The 13,775-nt window shown below is 28.2% G+C and overlaps 1 protein-coding gene across 1 annotated transcript; it reads left to right on the top strand.

The window, feature by feature from the left end:
- Positions 1–2,215: 2,215 nt before the first annotated feature.
- LOC113373574 (homeobox protein aristaless-like) lies at positions 2,216–13,221 on the top strand. Its single transcript, XM_026613865.1, has 4 exons — positions 2,216–2,787; positions 5,611–5,656; positions 12,635–12,800; positions 12,953–13,221. The coding sequence occupies exons 1-4, from the start codon at positions 2,417–2,419 to the stop codon at positions 13,219–13,221; spliced, it is 852 nt and encodes a 283-aa protein (XP_026469650.1). The 5' UTR covers positions 2,216–2,416.
- The last annotated feature ends 554 nt before the right edge of the window (positions 13,222–13,775 follow it).

Here is a 13,775-nt window from a genome sequence, read left to right on the forward strand (position 1 = left end):
TCATCGTCATTAATGTCTATATTGAGACGACGTTAACATAATGCAGCTGTCTGCGGATTATTATAGGAACTCTCATTAATATAGGAAGCAAATTAATTAAAAGTTTAATAAAAAATTGAATGCACTCAGTAATTAACTTGATACATTAATGTGTTTAATTACAAAAAATAAGTTGGTGAATAATTAAGCCAGTAAAATATTCAGCTAATGTACGTCATCCCAAACCGATTTGCATAGTCTGCAACATTTATAATTACAATGCGGGTGCTAGCTTTGCGATAAAGTTAATTTCACTGACAATTAATTCATAAATATTTACAGTTCCAAGTGTTTCAAAGTCAGGCAATGTTACCTTTAATTAGATACCTCTATCAGAAACGGATGCCTTGAATAAAATTACACATGTTAAATACTAAGTTATCATATCGATTATTAGGAATATATTAATAAAATCAATATAAACACGTTGTTGAATTAGCGATGCAAATCGGAAAATAATATTGGGAATTTAGGAAGGTGCTTTATGCGTCAACCTGGAATTTTTATGGCGATGATAAATTATATGCGTGAAAGTTTTTTGTTAAGCCAAGGCGATTTGAAAGAAACAAAATATTCAAGTTGTTTTGAATCGTTTGAGCAAAAAGAAAACAAAAAATAATATGTAAACTACGTACCAGCAATATTTTTAAGTTTGTTATACAAAAATCGTTACTTGTTGGAAGGAAACAATGTATCGAGTAAGTCGAACATTTTAAATATGATACTCGAACTTTCATATTAAGACAGCAGATTTCATATTAGATATATAATAAATAGAGTGAACAAATAGAAACTAATGATAAATAAATAAATTATTCGTATTGGCGAAGAAAAAATAACTAAAAACATTGTGTATATATACAAACGTAATTTGCAAGTTGTCCTGTCTAAATCAAAGTAAATATGTGTAGAATATATTACTATATTACACATTTCCATGTTTGATTATGCAAAATACAGAAAATAAGTAATATATTCCGATAATATCAAGTTCTTGATTACCGGTATTCTTGAAATCTCTTATATGGCAAAAACTTGTACAAATATATTACAGAAGATATTAATCAAAAACAAATGATATAGATCAATTCGTTGATGTATTTTATTATTAATGTCAAGTGATAACTGTAAACAAACGAATTAATTAATAGTGATAGAAAATTAAACATAAATGAAATTGATAATTAGAAGGAAAGTCGAAGAAACAGGATATTTCTATATATCCCTCATATTTTTTATAAATATATAAAATGTTTAATTTTATATGAGTGCTCAGATATTTACATGTAAAAATGCTCAGGTAATTCAATTACTATTGTAATATATTTAGGGATAATATATAATGCAAATCATTCTATATTATTCATACGATAAAAATTAATATTAGATTAAACGATTCCAGGAAACCAAAATCTAGTATGTACTTGATTTTTAATTCAGATCAAAAGTTTACAAATGAGAATATTTCAAATTATTATTAAATTGTGTAATGTATAAATTGAATCCAATCTTAGGTTTCTTTCAATCTTTAAATTCAAATTTATTTCACGATTTCTCGAAAAACTACATTTTCATATTAAAAAGGAGATCGGCACATCTTTTACTTTTATTGAAAATTCTAACAGTTATCATTTTCCGATGCAGCAACATTATGTAAAATCGTAAAATTTATTTAAAATAATATTGTATAAATATCGGTTGTTAAAAAGTAATTATTTTTGCTCAGATATCATAATTGTTCACCCAACGATTATTCACCTGACACGTTTGCATAATTAGTACACGGTCGGTAATTAGACGTCGATTTTAGTTAATTTATAATGCACATAAAATAGAATGTTATTCTATTACAAACAAAAAAGACAAAATGCATCCAATTATAGAATATTTTAAATATTACGAACTATTAAAATATGGAGAAAATACATCCAATTAAGCTGGTCATTTATCAAAATGCAGGAATCGGTGCAACACAAAGACTACTTAATATACTTGTGGATAATGAATAATACACAGTATTTTTCAGAAAATGATTTTAATTACTGCTGTTAGTCTATTATAATTATTATTTGAATATTTTGCATAACTAAGTTATCAGTATTTACGGAAATTAATGCATGTTTAACTTCAGTGTTTTTTACATTCAGTTGGAAACGTATATTCAAACTGTGTGGAGCGCGACAAATTAATTGTACAACTACTAGTTTAAATAGAATTTTATCGATTTTTTTGAAGTTTTGTATTGAAGAGGTATTTATTGAATTATTTTTGCACATGTACATATATAAAAATTATATAGCAACAGCTCATATTTCTCTCAATTTCCAATTAATTGCAATTTCTAATTAATATTTTATTTTTCCCAGATAGCGGAGCAATGGGCATCAGCCCGAATCCTTTACAACAAAGAACACCTTCGCCCCCTGATTTGAAACCAGTAACAGCACCGCCTCCAGGATCCCAAATGTTACACGTACGACCTCCATCTTCGCTTCTACCACCCTCATCGTTGTCAATTACGGCGATGGTGGGTACACCCCCAATTCTGAGTCAACAAGGCCCCCATCAAACGACAAGCATCAGTCCGGGCCCCAATAATAGATCTCCGAGTCCCACCCCTAGTGATGATGATGATCCGACTGCTCCAAGAAGGAAACAGAGAAGATATAGAACTACTTTTACCAGTTTGCAGTTGGAGGAGCTGGAGAGGGCGTTTTCCAGGACACATTATCCTGATGTTTTCACAAGGTATGTACCTATATATTGAAAAATCAGAAATATTTTTTGAAATTTAAAATTGAGGTCTTATATTAAGACCAGTCGAGGTATTTAACTTATATAAAAGAATACTAACAGTTAGGTATCAAACTATATCCAACTGACAACTACCGCCTTACAAAACTAATCAAAGCGAGTTCTTATCGATTTTATGAAATGAATTTAAATTTCTGATATCAGTTCATCCGGTTCATTTTTGGAAACTTTGATGAACTTTTAAAATTCACCGATTTCGTGTCGACCAAGAATATTTTAGTATGTTCAAAAAATGCAATGTTATGAATAAAGTAACTTCCTGAGTTAATTGAGTTCTTTCCAAAAAAACATCCTAAACTTTTAGAATTGGGTAAATTAGCATAGGTATAAATTGTTACAGATATTTAGAATTATTTTTGTGTTGTTGGAATTGTTCTATTAAATTTTGGAAAGATTCACCAATATAAACTGAGTCGCAGTCTGTACAATCAGTTTAGTTTTTAATTTTAATTGTAGGTGCTCTAATTAATGGCTAGGACTGTAGACACAACGTATGGATTTCAGAATAAATTTAATAGAATTAAATATAAATTTATGTTTCTATTGATGTTATGCCCGATTATTACTCTAAATACATATATCGACATCAAATTCAGAATGATATAAATCTATGAATATATTATATGCTATGTAGTCATTTATCGTGAATGTACTCTTCTTATAAAACTTACGTTTAAAAATCCTTCATTCTCCAAATTAAAAGACTCAAGTTACCAAAATTATAATAAGTAGCCCACCAAAAGCTTATCAGTAAAACTGTGGGATTACTTTTAAAGAATTAAACCTTCGTAAAGAGCTTAATTGCTCTTGGAGAATGGCACGCAAAATCGTCTCTCAAAACCGGTAGTAATATCAAAAATAAAGAAAAACATTTTAGTGGTCCAAAAATTTCTTCGATTACGAATCATATTGGTTTAAACATAGAGTGCTTTATGGCAAAGGTTTGAAATTATCTTCGTTCGTAAATTACTTAACAATGAATGAGCAGAAAATGATTGAATTTATGTTTTTGTTTTATCTAAACGTCTAGACCCATTCGAAAACATGTAATGATAAGTGGTAATACGAATTGATGAGTTTTCACTTACATTAAATATGAGTCATGGAAATCATTATGGGATTAGACCACACAAGTTTTTATTCTATTTGAAAATATTTTTATGATATTTATTGCTTTTGATTTAAAGTTTTGACTTTAACCTTCATCACTGATTAATTAATTTTTAATTTTTCATTAATTTGGTATTCGGAAAAATTTATAATTTGAATTTGGAAGTAAGCAAATCAATCAATAATATTAAATATTAAATAATGTTGAATATTTATGCACAATATTAACACAGTTTTATACAATAATTCACGTTTAAAAATTACTTTTTTTATTTTTGGTGAATTTGGATAAGTCGTTGAAAATTATGAAAAAATCTAGGAGTATTGGAAATGGAAAAAATTTAAATAAATAAAAAATATTTTATAAAATGATATAATAATTAACAGAGACTGAATGGTTTGAAGAAATTAAAAAAAAACGAATAAAAGCTATTAAAAATTCAGAAAAAACAATAATAGTTAAATTTCAAACTTGAAATTTATAAATAAAAAACATAAAATTTAAAAAAATATAAGGTTTGATTTAAATTGTAAATGAGGACTGTAACAATGATAACAATCAAAACAATTTCAAAACTCTTGATTTCAATTGTTATTGATATAAGTTATTTTCAGCAAAACTTATTATATAACACCTCCTAAGTATCATATTTACATCGAGGGCATTAAAATTAAAATAAACTTATCAAAACACACAAATAGTTTTTTTTTATTAAATTAATACAAATGCTCAGACAGGCCACAACACAAAATTCGTAGATAAGAAAAGTCGCCTGAGCGAAGATTAAAAACCGAAATATTCGAGACCACTTCGTAATAAAAAATCTAAAGGAATGTGGTGATTTGAAATAGTTAGATTAGGACATTAGTTTTTAAGACAATACTGTAGGTAAATACTAGGCTTATCGAATAAATAATTATCGATGAACCAAATGACCACTTAGCATCACTTATAGAACATTAATTGGTTTCCGAGATTTGCTACTTTGTTTTAATAGAAATTTTGGTATGAATATTGGACTTTCACTGAACCACTTTTGCAAAAGAAAATATACCAAACTTAAAATATAATTAAGTTAACAATAACTATATAACTATTAAATGAAGATTACTTTTATCAAGAATATTGTTGTTATTCAGTAGAAGTTTTTTAAGTTAAGTAAAATTAAATGGCATATATAAATAAATCGTTATCTGAAATGAATTTAATCAAATCATACAATGCGCAACTATTTACTAAAAAATAATTACATAATAATTATTTATTTACATAAAATAAGCATATGAAATTAAATATTACATATAAAGTACAAATTGAATTTATAGCCAATAATTGTTGAATTTATCCAAATTGCTACAAAATTAAGCATTGGACACAATAATTAGAGTAGCATCTACATTTATTTCACTTTATTTAACAATGAGTTGCAGGACGTCTGTAAACTTCTATGAAATTCAAGTTGTTATCAAAATTGTATTGACTTATTATAAACAATCAATATAAAATAATAAAAATAACTATCGCTTAGGACATTTTCCGAAGTCGTTTCAAAAATATAATTATTTTAAACTAAAAACTTGATTGTAAATTGAATTAATATAGAACAACCCTAATTCACGACTACTAATTTATGTTATCTTTTTCAGGGAGGAATTAGCTATGAAAATTGGTTTAACCGAAGCTCGTATTCAGGTAATTATTGCTTAATGAATATTTATAGATTATATATCTATAATATAAAATGCTAGTTTAATAATGTAATAGCTAGCTATTATATTATAATATATTAATTAGAGTATTATACGTGCCATAGTAATTAAGAAATTGTTTTTTGAATTCAAATAAGTTTCAAATATTTTAAGCCTAAATTATAATTAACATGCATGCATTGAATATATAAATGAACTTCAAATTAATATATATATATATATATATATATATAATACAATTAACTAAATTACTTACATTGATTGCGTAACCCTCCATAAGTAGAAAAATATCCATGACCCAGGTAAATTGAACGAGCACCATGATTTATTTTAATAACTCACATTTTTATTATGAAATTAAGTAAATACTGAAAACGTGACACTAATTTTTGGCACATTTTATATTTTATTGGCAATTTATTAAACCTACCTCTGCTCACCTCAACTGTTCACAAAATACTCCAGAATAATTATGGGATTTATATTGAATCTGGCTCTTCTGTGAAATTTGTGCAAATATTACCAACAGTTTATTTCAAAAATAGAAACTTAAATTGCAAGATCATGGAGTATATAATATATTAAATATTTGAAATATGATATAAATGTTACTTTTGTTTTGGCCGTTAGGAAACGTATTACTTAAATGTCCAAGGTAAAATAATAATGACCTCTAGAAGTATTAATAAATAATTTAAATTTCAATCTGAAAATGTTATTATTAATTACAATTAAATTATTTAGTCTTGTTACACTACCAGTAATTAAATAATATTTAATGAAAAGCAACGATATATTATTATTAAGACAATTTTTTTCTAATATATTCTAAAATTCTATTTTTTAACGTATTATATTGTATTATATTGTACATTTTGAATGATCTACAGAATCATTAAATTAGTTACATAATCATTGGAGTGTTGTATAATACAATTTGTCGTTTTCCTGTACAGTTTCGAATGTTATTAGTAAAAAACAGATTTGTTTGTTTACTAATTAATCACGTTTTTAATTAGAAGGCGTGTTTTCAAAAGTTTATCGACCGATCATAATTTATTACATATTGCTGGTTTACGTTGAGGCGCGTGCTAGATTTTTATTTCTGTTTTATAAAAATCATCCATTTATAAAACATATGTTTTTAAATATAATTTATGACCATCATGGAAACTTTTTTTTATATACTATTTTGAAAATTGTAACAAGCCTAGTTTATATATTTTTTAACTTTTATTATCAAATATTACATTGGAGTTGAATCATTATTTTAATTGGTATCATAAAAAACTATTTTTTGTACGTCTTAAGAAGTTTTAACACTTTATAATCAACTAGTAATTAGCTAAAGCAAAGTTAGTACGAGCAAACAAGGCAAATACTAATCTCATTAATTGCAATATGCAAATCACTCTGAATGAGAATCAAGTTGAGTAAATTAATTGGATTTAATGCGAAAATCTACTCAAAGGAGCTGATAAAATTAAATATTTTTGTTATAAAAAACTGTTTTTTTTACCTAGTTATCATGGTTACAAATAATAAATAGAGCTTTTTAAATGTTTTTAAAAAGGTATCAAATTTAAAATACTAGTTTTTAAAACCATGTATTTAATTTCAATTAAAACTGCAACCAATTTTTTTGGTTGGTTTTGAAATAACAATAAATGATGACAAATATGATCATTTATTTTTTTAAAGCACTGACAAAGTTAGAATCCATCTGGAATATTTATTCAAAAATCAATTTATATTTTATAAATATTATCAGTTTTTTTCCTTCGATCATCTGGACTCAATTTATTTAAAATGATTATTGATTTCTAATTATAACCTGGATTTACATCAGTTCTCATGTTATTGAGTCCAGATATATTGGCGGACCATGTGGATTAATGATGATATCTAATTAAGAGTATTTCTATTTTTTACCTAGTTGGTACTCAGAACTTTACAATTCTATGTAATAAAATAAAATCAATTTTTTCAATATTACTAAATTTCTAAAATATTTATAGAAGACTAAAAATAACCTTAAATTTTTATCATGAAATATGTTTCTAATGAAAACTTTCTTTGATCAGCAATAATTATCAATTAATAACATCACTTACCAAAAAAAATCTGATAACTACATTTGTTCTTGTATTAATGTCCGAAATTTCCATCAGCGCCTTGATTAGATTCATCCAGATAAATTAACAGACCAGACGAGTGGATTAATGTGGAGTTTTCATTAAAAATGATTCTAATGAAGATTTTTACGCCCCTTTGCGGGTTTAATGAATGGAAGGTATCTGATCGGAGTCGATTGCTCGAAGAATAAGTAATTAGGATTCGCTTATAATTCCAACATGTGAAAATAAATTTTAATATACGATCGTCGCAAAATGTTCCCATTAGCGGATTCTGTTATGAGGTGATAAGAATTTTAAGATTTAACGAAAGTAAACTAATATATTACGGAAAAAGATATTTTATAATTGACACAAAATTTTTCTTTTAAAATACTCAATCGTTTTACAATTAAACACAATACAAACAAAATTATTTGAAATGCAAAATACGTTGTTACTGAATAATTGTTGAATCTAAGTAATTAACTACACTATACAATTTTTACCTTGCCAAATAAACTGGTCAGTCCTAGATATCGAGGGTTTTAACTAAAATATCAGAAAGACACATCGTTTTTAATAAATAATACTTATTATCTTCTTTGATTTTATCGCAAAATTATTTACTAATAATTTGTTCAAAGATAAATAAAAGATAAAAAAAAATCTTGTATATGCAAATATCTATATTACCAATATTTTAATTGACATTACAATCTTGATTAACAAAAATAAATTATAACAAAAAAAATATTTTAATTATATTGAAATTGAAAAAATCCACTTTTCATATAATTAATAAATTGGAAAATTATATAGAAAATTGTGTTTGTGCAAGATGAGATGTAGGTACATTTACGCAGAAAAAAATTATAAATGAAAATATAAATAATTTTTTTTTGAAAAATCAGAAAAATAAAATCATAAATATAATGATAGCTATCCAGAAAAACTTAAATTATATATATATATATATATATATATGTGTGTGTGTGTGTGTGTGAGTGTGTGTGTGTACGCATTAATTCACGTTCGGTACTTTCCTGTAATTCTACATTTATCAATATTTATTTTCTTTTAAGATTCAAAACTGAAACAGAATATACAAAACTAATACAGAACTTATTCAAGATAAAGATGTGATGTGTGGTCCAGACAACAGAAAAAAACATGTACAAACATTGAATTTATTAAGTACAATCACATAAATAATTGCTTCACCAATTTCAAATTCATTAAATCATTTTGTATTTTAGTATTATTTAAATTGACGTCACAGGTTCAGAAAGATTTGATAATATAAAAGACTAAACGCACTAAATGGTAAAATTATATATTTCAAAGCACTATGTTTCCCATAAAAGGCCCCTCCTTACATTGGTACATTTTGGGATCCGACTACGTTTCTTTTTATAATTCTAAAAAATAAGTGCATAGGATTTTATCTCGATGTTAGACCGTTTGGATATCTGATTGCTTGATTCGATTACAAATCATCAATTACGCGATTTCCCGCACTGTGATCAGAGTCCTACGTGCCTCGCCCGGCGAACCACCCGTCCGTCCGTCCTTACAATGTCTCGGAGGATAGACGGCGAGGCTAGGAAACTTTTACTCAAATTCGAATTAATAATGAAATGTAAATATATCCCATATCCCACGAAACATAAAATAGCATTTCAAGCATTTGATTGATAATTGAAATTGTGGGTAACATACCGATAACGTAGCTTTGTTATGGCTATCTTATCCTTCTTTCTTGGTACTAAAAGTTGTGAAAATGACTATCTATTTTCTGTGCGGTTAGGCGTTTTACACTTAAAATCGTATGTTATAAATGCACACCACAAAGATGCAGCTATGATAACATTCTTTCTAGGTTTATTTATATGTAAAATACGATACAAATATATAGCATTCTCACAGTTTCTAGTGGAAGGATAAGATAGCGTTGTCATAACAACGCTATGTTGTTGGCTATGTTTATACCGCAGAATTGACCCCATATGTTCTGCTTTAGATTATGAATCTATTACAATTATATTTATTTCAATATATCGCTAGTTATTCGTTTATTTGATTATATTTGAGGAGCTAGTAACCAGAGTGGACCATCCCAAAAATATACCTGAACGCCATTGAACCTTGTCGAGAAATGAGCTATTTTTTAAAATATTTTTTAATTATCTCCAATTAGTATACACGCTACCGACCATTTATTGTTGCATTATTTTACTTGATACGCGTAAGTGCATATGGTTAGAAGGCCATCTGTGGGCATATCGCTTTTAAAAAGGGGATAAAGTAATGGGCTTAGCACTCTGCCCTGTGGTACCCCGCATTCATTTTATATAAACGAAGTAAAAGCTCTATAGTCCACTTTGGGTTTCCGTAAAATGTGAAACAATTTTAAAGACAAGCCTAGTTTGTATAATATACATTAATTGAAAATTAATACTGATTTTTTGCTGCTATGTAATGGCAGATATAAATATTATATTATATTATCAATTGATCTAATAATTTTTAAATAAAAATTTCATTAAAAAGAATCAGGTCATATGAATAGAAATAGGTTGATTTAATATCTTAATAGTTAAGCTAAGAAGTTATTAATAATAATAACATCTTAGATAATCTTTTAGTATGTTACAACAATCTGTTTTTATTCCTATGACATGAATATTTTTCTTCTAATTTAATCCATGCTCATACCTTTGCAAAAATCAGAAATATCGATGTGATTAAAATTTTACATATGACCATGAATTTTGCTTCTCAGCATAGGTAAACTGAAACCCGTCATATTCAAACTAAATGTATATAATATTTGCACTCCTATTTTTGTTGAAGTGCTCCAATTTGTGTAGCGCAATTAATTCAAATTGGTTTCCCTTTCTTCGTCAATAAGAATGCATCAATGGCACTGGCTCCTTCTCTAAAAAGGATTAACAGTCTAAAGAATATCTCTTTTCCTTTTTCCAAGATGATGATTTTCGTTCTCATCAAGTCGCGCACGTGATGTTACGATGCCTCTTGTGCTTTTTCAACGCCAGATTGATAATAATAAAACGGACGGAGACCCATCTTCAATTTGCGATAGATTGAAGACGTGGATCAGTTCCATAAGCGAATTTATTAAAATATTGCAACTATTATATATATATATATATATATATATACAACTTATCTTGTTGCATATAAAAATCGTTCAAATTATATATAAATATGAAAATTCATAGAGTATTAATATTTGCCTAAATTTGCATGTATCCAAGATAATGTGACATTCGTGGTCTTATATAATTCAAAGTATTAATATAATTACAATTCATACCAATAATATTAGTCAGTATCAGTAATATTATTTTGTATATATGTACATGAGTAGACTTCAAATGGTCGCGTATAAAATTAACACAAGTTTAGTGAATTTTAACACTTGGTTCGGCTATTTTCAGTGGTAACAACATCTATCAATATGATGACCGTTATTATATTTAAATCGTTGAATCCGATATAATCACGAAGTTCACAACAGTTTATATTTTTTTCAAAATAATATAATAAAGATTTCCTTCTATCTATAATTTGCTAATCTTGAAATTATAAAGAACGCATTGGAAGAAATATAGCTACGAATGGCAACATAAAAATAAATTGTAATTTAATCAAACAAAAACTCGGAGTGAATCGTGATAAATAAGAAAAGGTTATTTGTCGATGGAAAACCTTTAGCCGGTGTTTGGTTTGTTCAGCATCGGTAATTGAGCAAATTGGCCACATCCGAGATCGACTCGGAAATCGGAGAGCATGCCATTAGAGGACATAGATGGTGTGTTCTAAAATCTCGGATAAATATTTTATATATACTTATAAAATATTAACAATACATTATTTTATAAATAACTTTCACGATTGTTAATAGTGACTAGTTGGATTTCAAAGAAAAAAATATTGAAAATATAATTGTAGTATTTAGCATACTATTAATAGTAATTGTTCGACCAGAAAGATATTTCTGACACAAATAATAATTCAAGTTATTAGATTTCTATACGTGCATAAAGATACATTGATAAATCTAATTAATAAACTTGATCGTGGAAAACCAATGAAACAAGTCAAATCCGTCCTGCAGCTGCAACTGCTTCGATAATTCTATAAAACATCCATAATTACTTTAATTGAACATTATATTGCATTGATTACTACAATTAATTACTGTGTATACGGTTATATAATAACAATAACTGTCCGAAGCTCAAATCATTAACGATAAAGTCTGAAGGAAAAGCACAACTATTACACTGTAGTAATCCTATTCCGAGGCCAATTATACATTAGACTCTCCGGAGCAAATGATATTATCGTTACAGTAACTGAAGAATCATTCCACGGACTGTGGCATTAGTCCAAGATTATTATATCGGATCAAAATGTAATTGCAAAGCATTATAAAAGTCAGATACCGGATTGGAATCATTTTATATTTGTTTCGCATCTCGGAAGACCAACTCTTATTAAATGTGCATCACACCAATACAATTTTCTTAATCAGCAATATTAGTATACATCAATTCAGTACTATTCCTGGAGAAAGTTAGATATCTATGCAGATCTAATAATATGATCTCCTAGATAAAATTTAGATTATTTAACAGCTCCCTGATACTGCATAGTTTCTAATATCGTTCAACCACTACTGTTAGCTGTATAGCAACTAATCAATTGCTGTACGATCGCCATGTTTGTTGCAAGATTTATTTCAGAAATATTGATAGTTTATTCATGCAAAGTTATTCTATATTATATTATATTTATTTTATTTTCTTTATTTCTAGGTGTGGTTCCAAAACCGTCGTGCAAAATGGCGCAAGCAAGAAAAAGTCGGTCCTCAGGGTCACCCCTTTGCGTCCTTCGGAGGTCCAACTGGCACGCCACTACCCTTAGGCGGCCCGCACGCTTACTTCCCTCTCCGCAAAAGTCCTTTGGAACATCACAACGCTGGTGCTCCTCCAGCTGGACACCTACCTCCTCCTCATGGATCTTTGCAAAACAATTTATTGAACCAGCTCTCCTTGCAGAACTTGAGCCTTCCTAACCATTGTCACAACTTCAAAATTTAAACTTGCCCATGTTCGGTTTCCGATATCCTGCAGGATTGGGATATTTGTCGCAGTATCGCCATCCCCCACCACCGCCACAGTTATACCCACCAGGTTTCGAATCACTATTAGCAAATATGGGGGCAAGAGTTCCATTGGGAGATGGTTCTCCACGTAGTACATCACCAGGATCGGCAGAAGGTGCTTCGCCGGATCCTAGATCGAATAGTATAGCGGCCCTAAGACTGAAGGCTCGGGAACATGAACTGAGATTGGAGATGCTGAGGCAAGGATCTGCTTCGGCGGGAGACATTCTGAGTTAGTAAATGAATGTAAAGCATGATTGCTTGACGCAAAGAAAAGTCAAGTACAAATAAAAAAATATTGATTGATAAAATTTCCTAATTTTACCATGCCACGATTCCCGTTGATGACAACATACAAGTCGAGGTCGATTTGTTACAGGCAACAGTGAATTATTGATATTAGTGATGTTTGCAGTTATAATCCTTACATTCCAGGCTAACAAACTGAAAACATCAATAAAGAACTAATTATAAAACAATTTCAAGATTTATTCTATTCTAAAATCGACGAAAACTTTTACCTTAGGATGCCTTTTTCCTACAATTCCATATCAAATTAGTGCCTTTTTGAAATATTTTCAAAAACGAAACGCCCAGAAAAGATGTGATTAAAGCAGAATTTAAATGTATTCATCTCTATAGAACTTTTATAGAATATGTTATCCCATGATCGATTTCTAACCGTTTTGCTCAGATGAAAGCAAAATTGTTACAATTCCGATTATAGAAATTTTTATATACCAGTGAACACGTACTATGTAACGAGTTGCTAAATGTAATTGCGATTCTAA

Source organism: Ctenocephalides felis, unplaced genomic scaffold (assembly GCF_003426905.1).
Source record: "Ctenocephalides felis isolate EL2017-DRISC unplaced genomic scaffold, ASM342690v1 CF-g0.4_SCAFFOLD_01604, whole genome shotgun sequence".
NCBI classification, from domain to species: domain Eukaryota; kingdom Metazoa; phylum Arthropoda; class Insecta; order Siphonaptera; family Pulicidae; genus Ctenocephalides; species Ctenocephalides felis.

Bases quoted from the DNA above. Each gene is read 5' to 3' on its own strand.
- LOC113373574 (XM_026613865.1), top strand. From the start codon at position 2,417: ATGGGCATCAGCCCGAATCCTTTACAACAAAGAACACCTTCGCCCCCT. The intron at 5,657-12,634 runs GTAATTATTGCT...CTTTATTTCTAG, and splicing joins TAACCGAAGCTCGTATTCAG to GTGTGGTTCCAAAACCGTCG. The intron at 12,801-12,952 runs GTGCTCCTCCAG...GATATCCTGCAG, and splicing joins TTTGGAACATCACAACGCTG to GATTGGGATATTTGTCGCAG.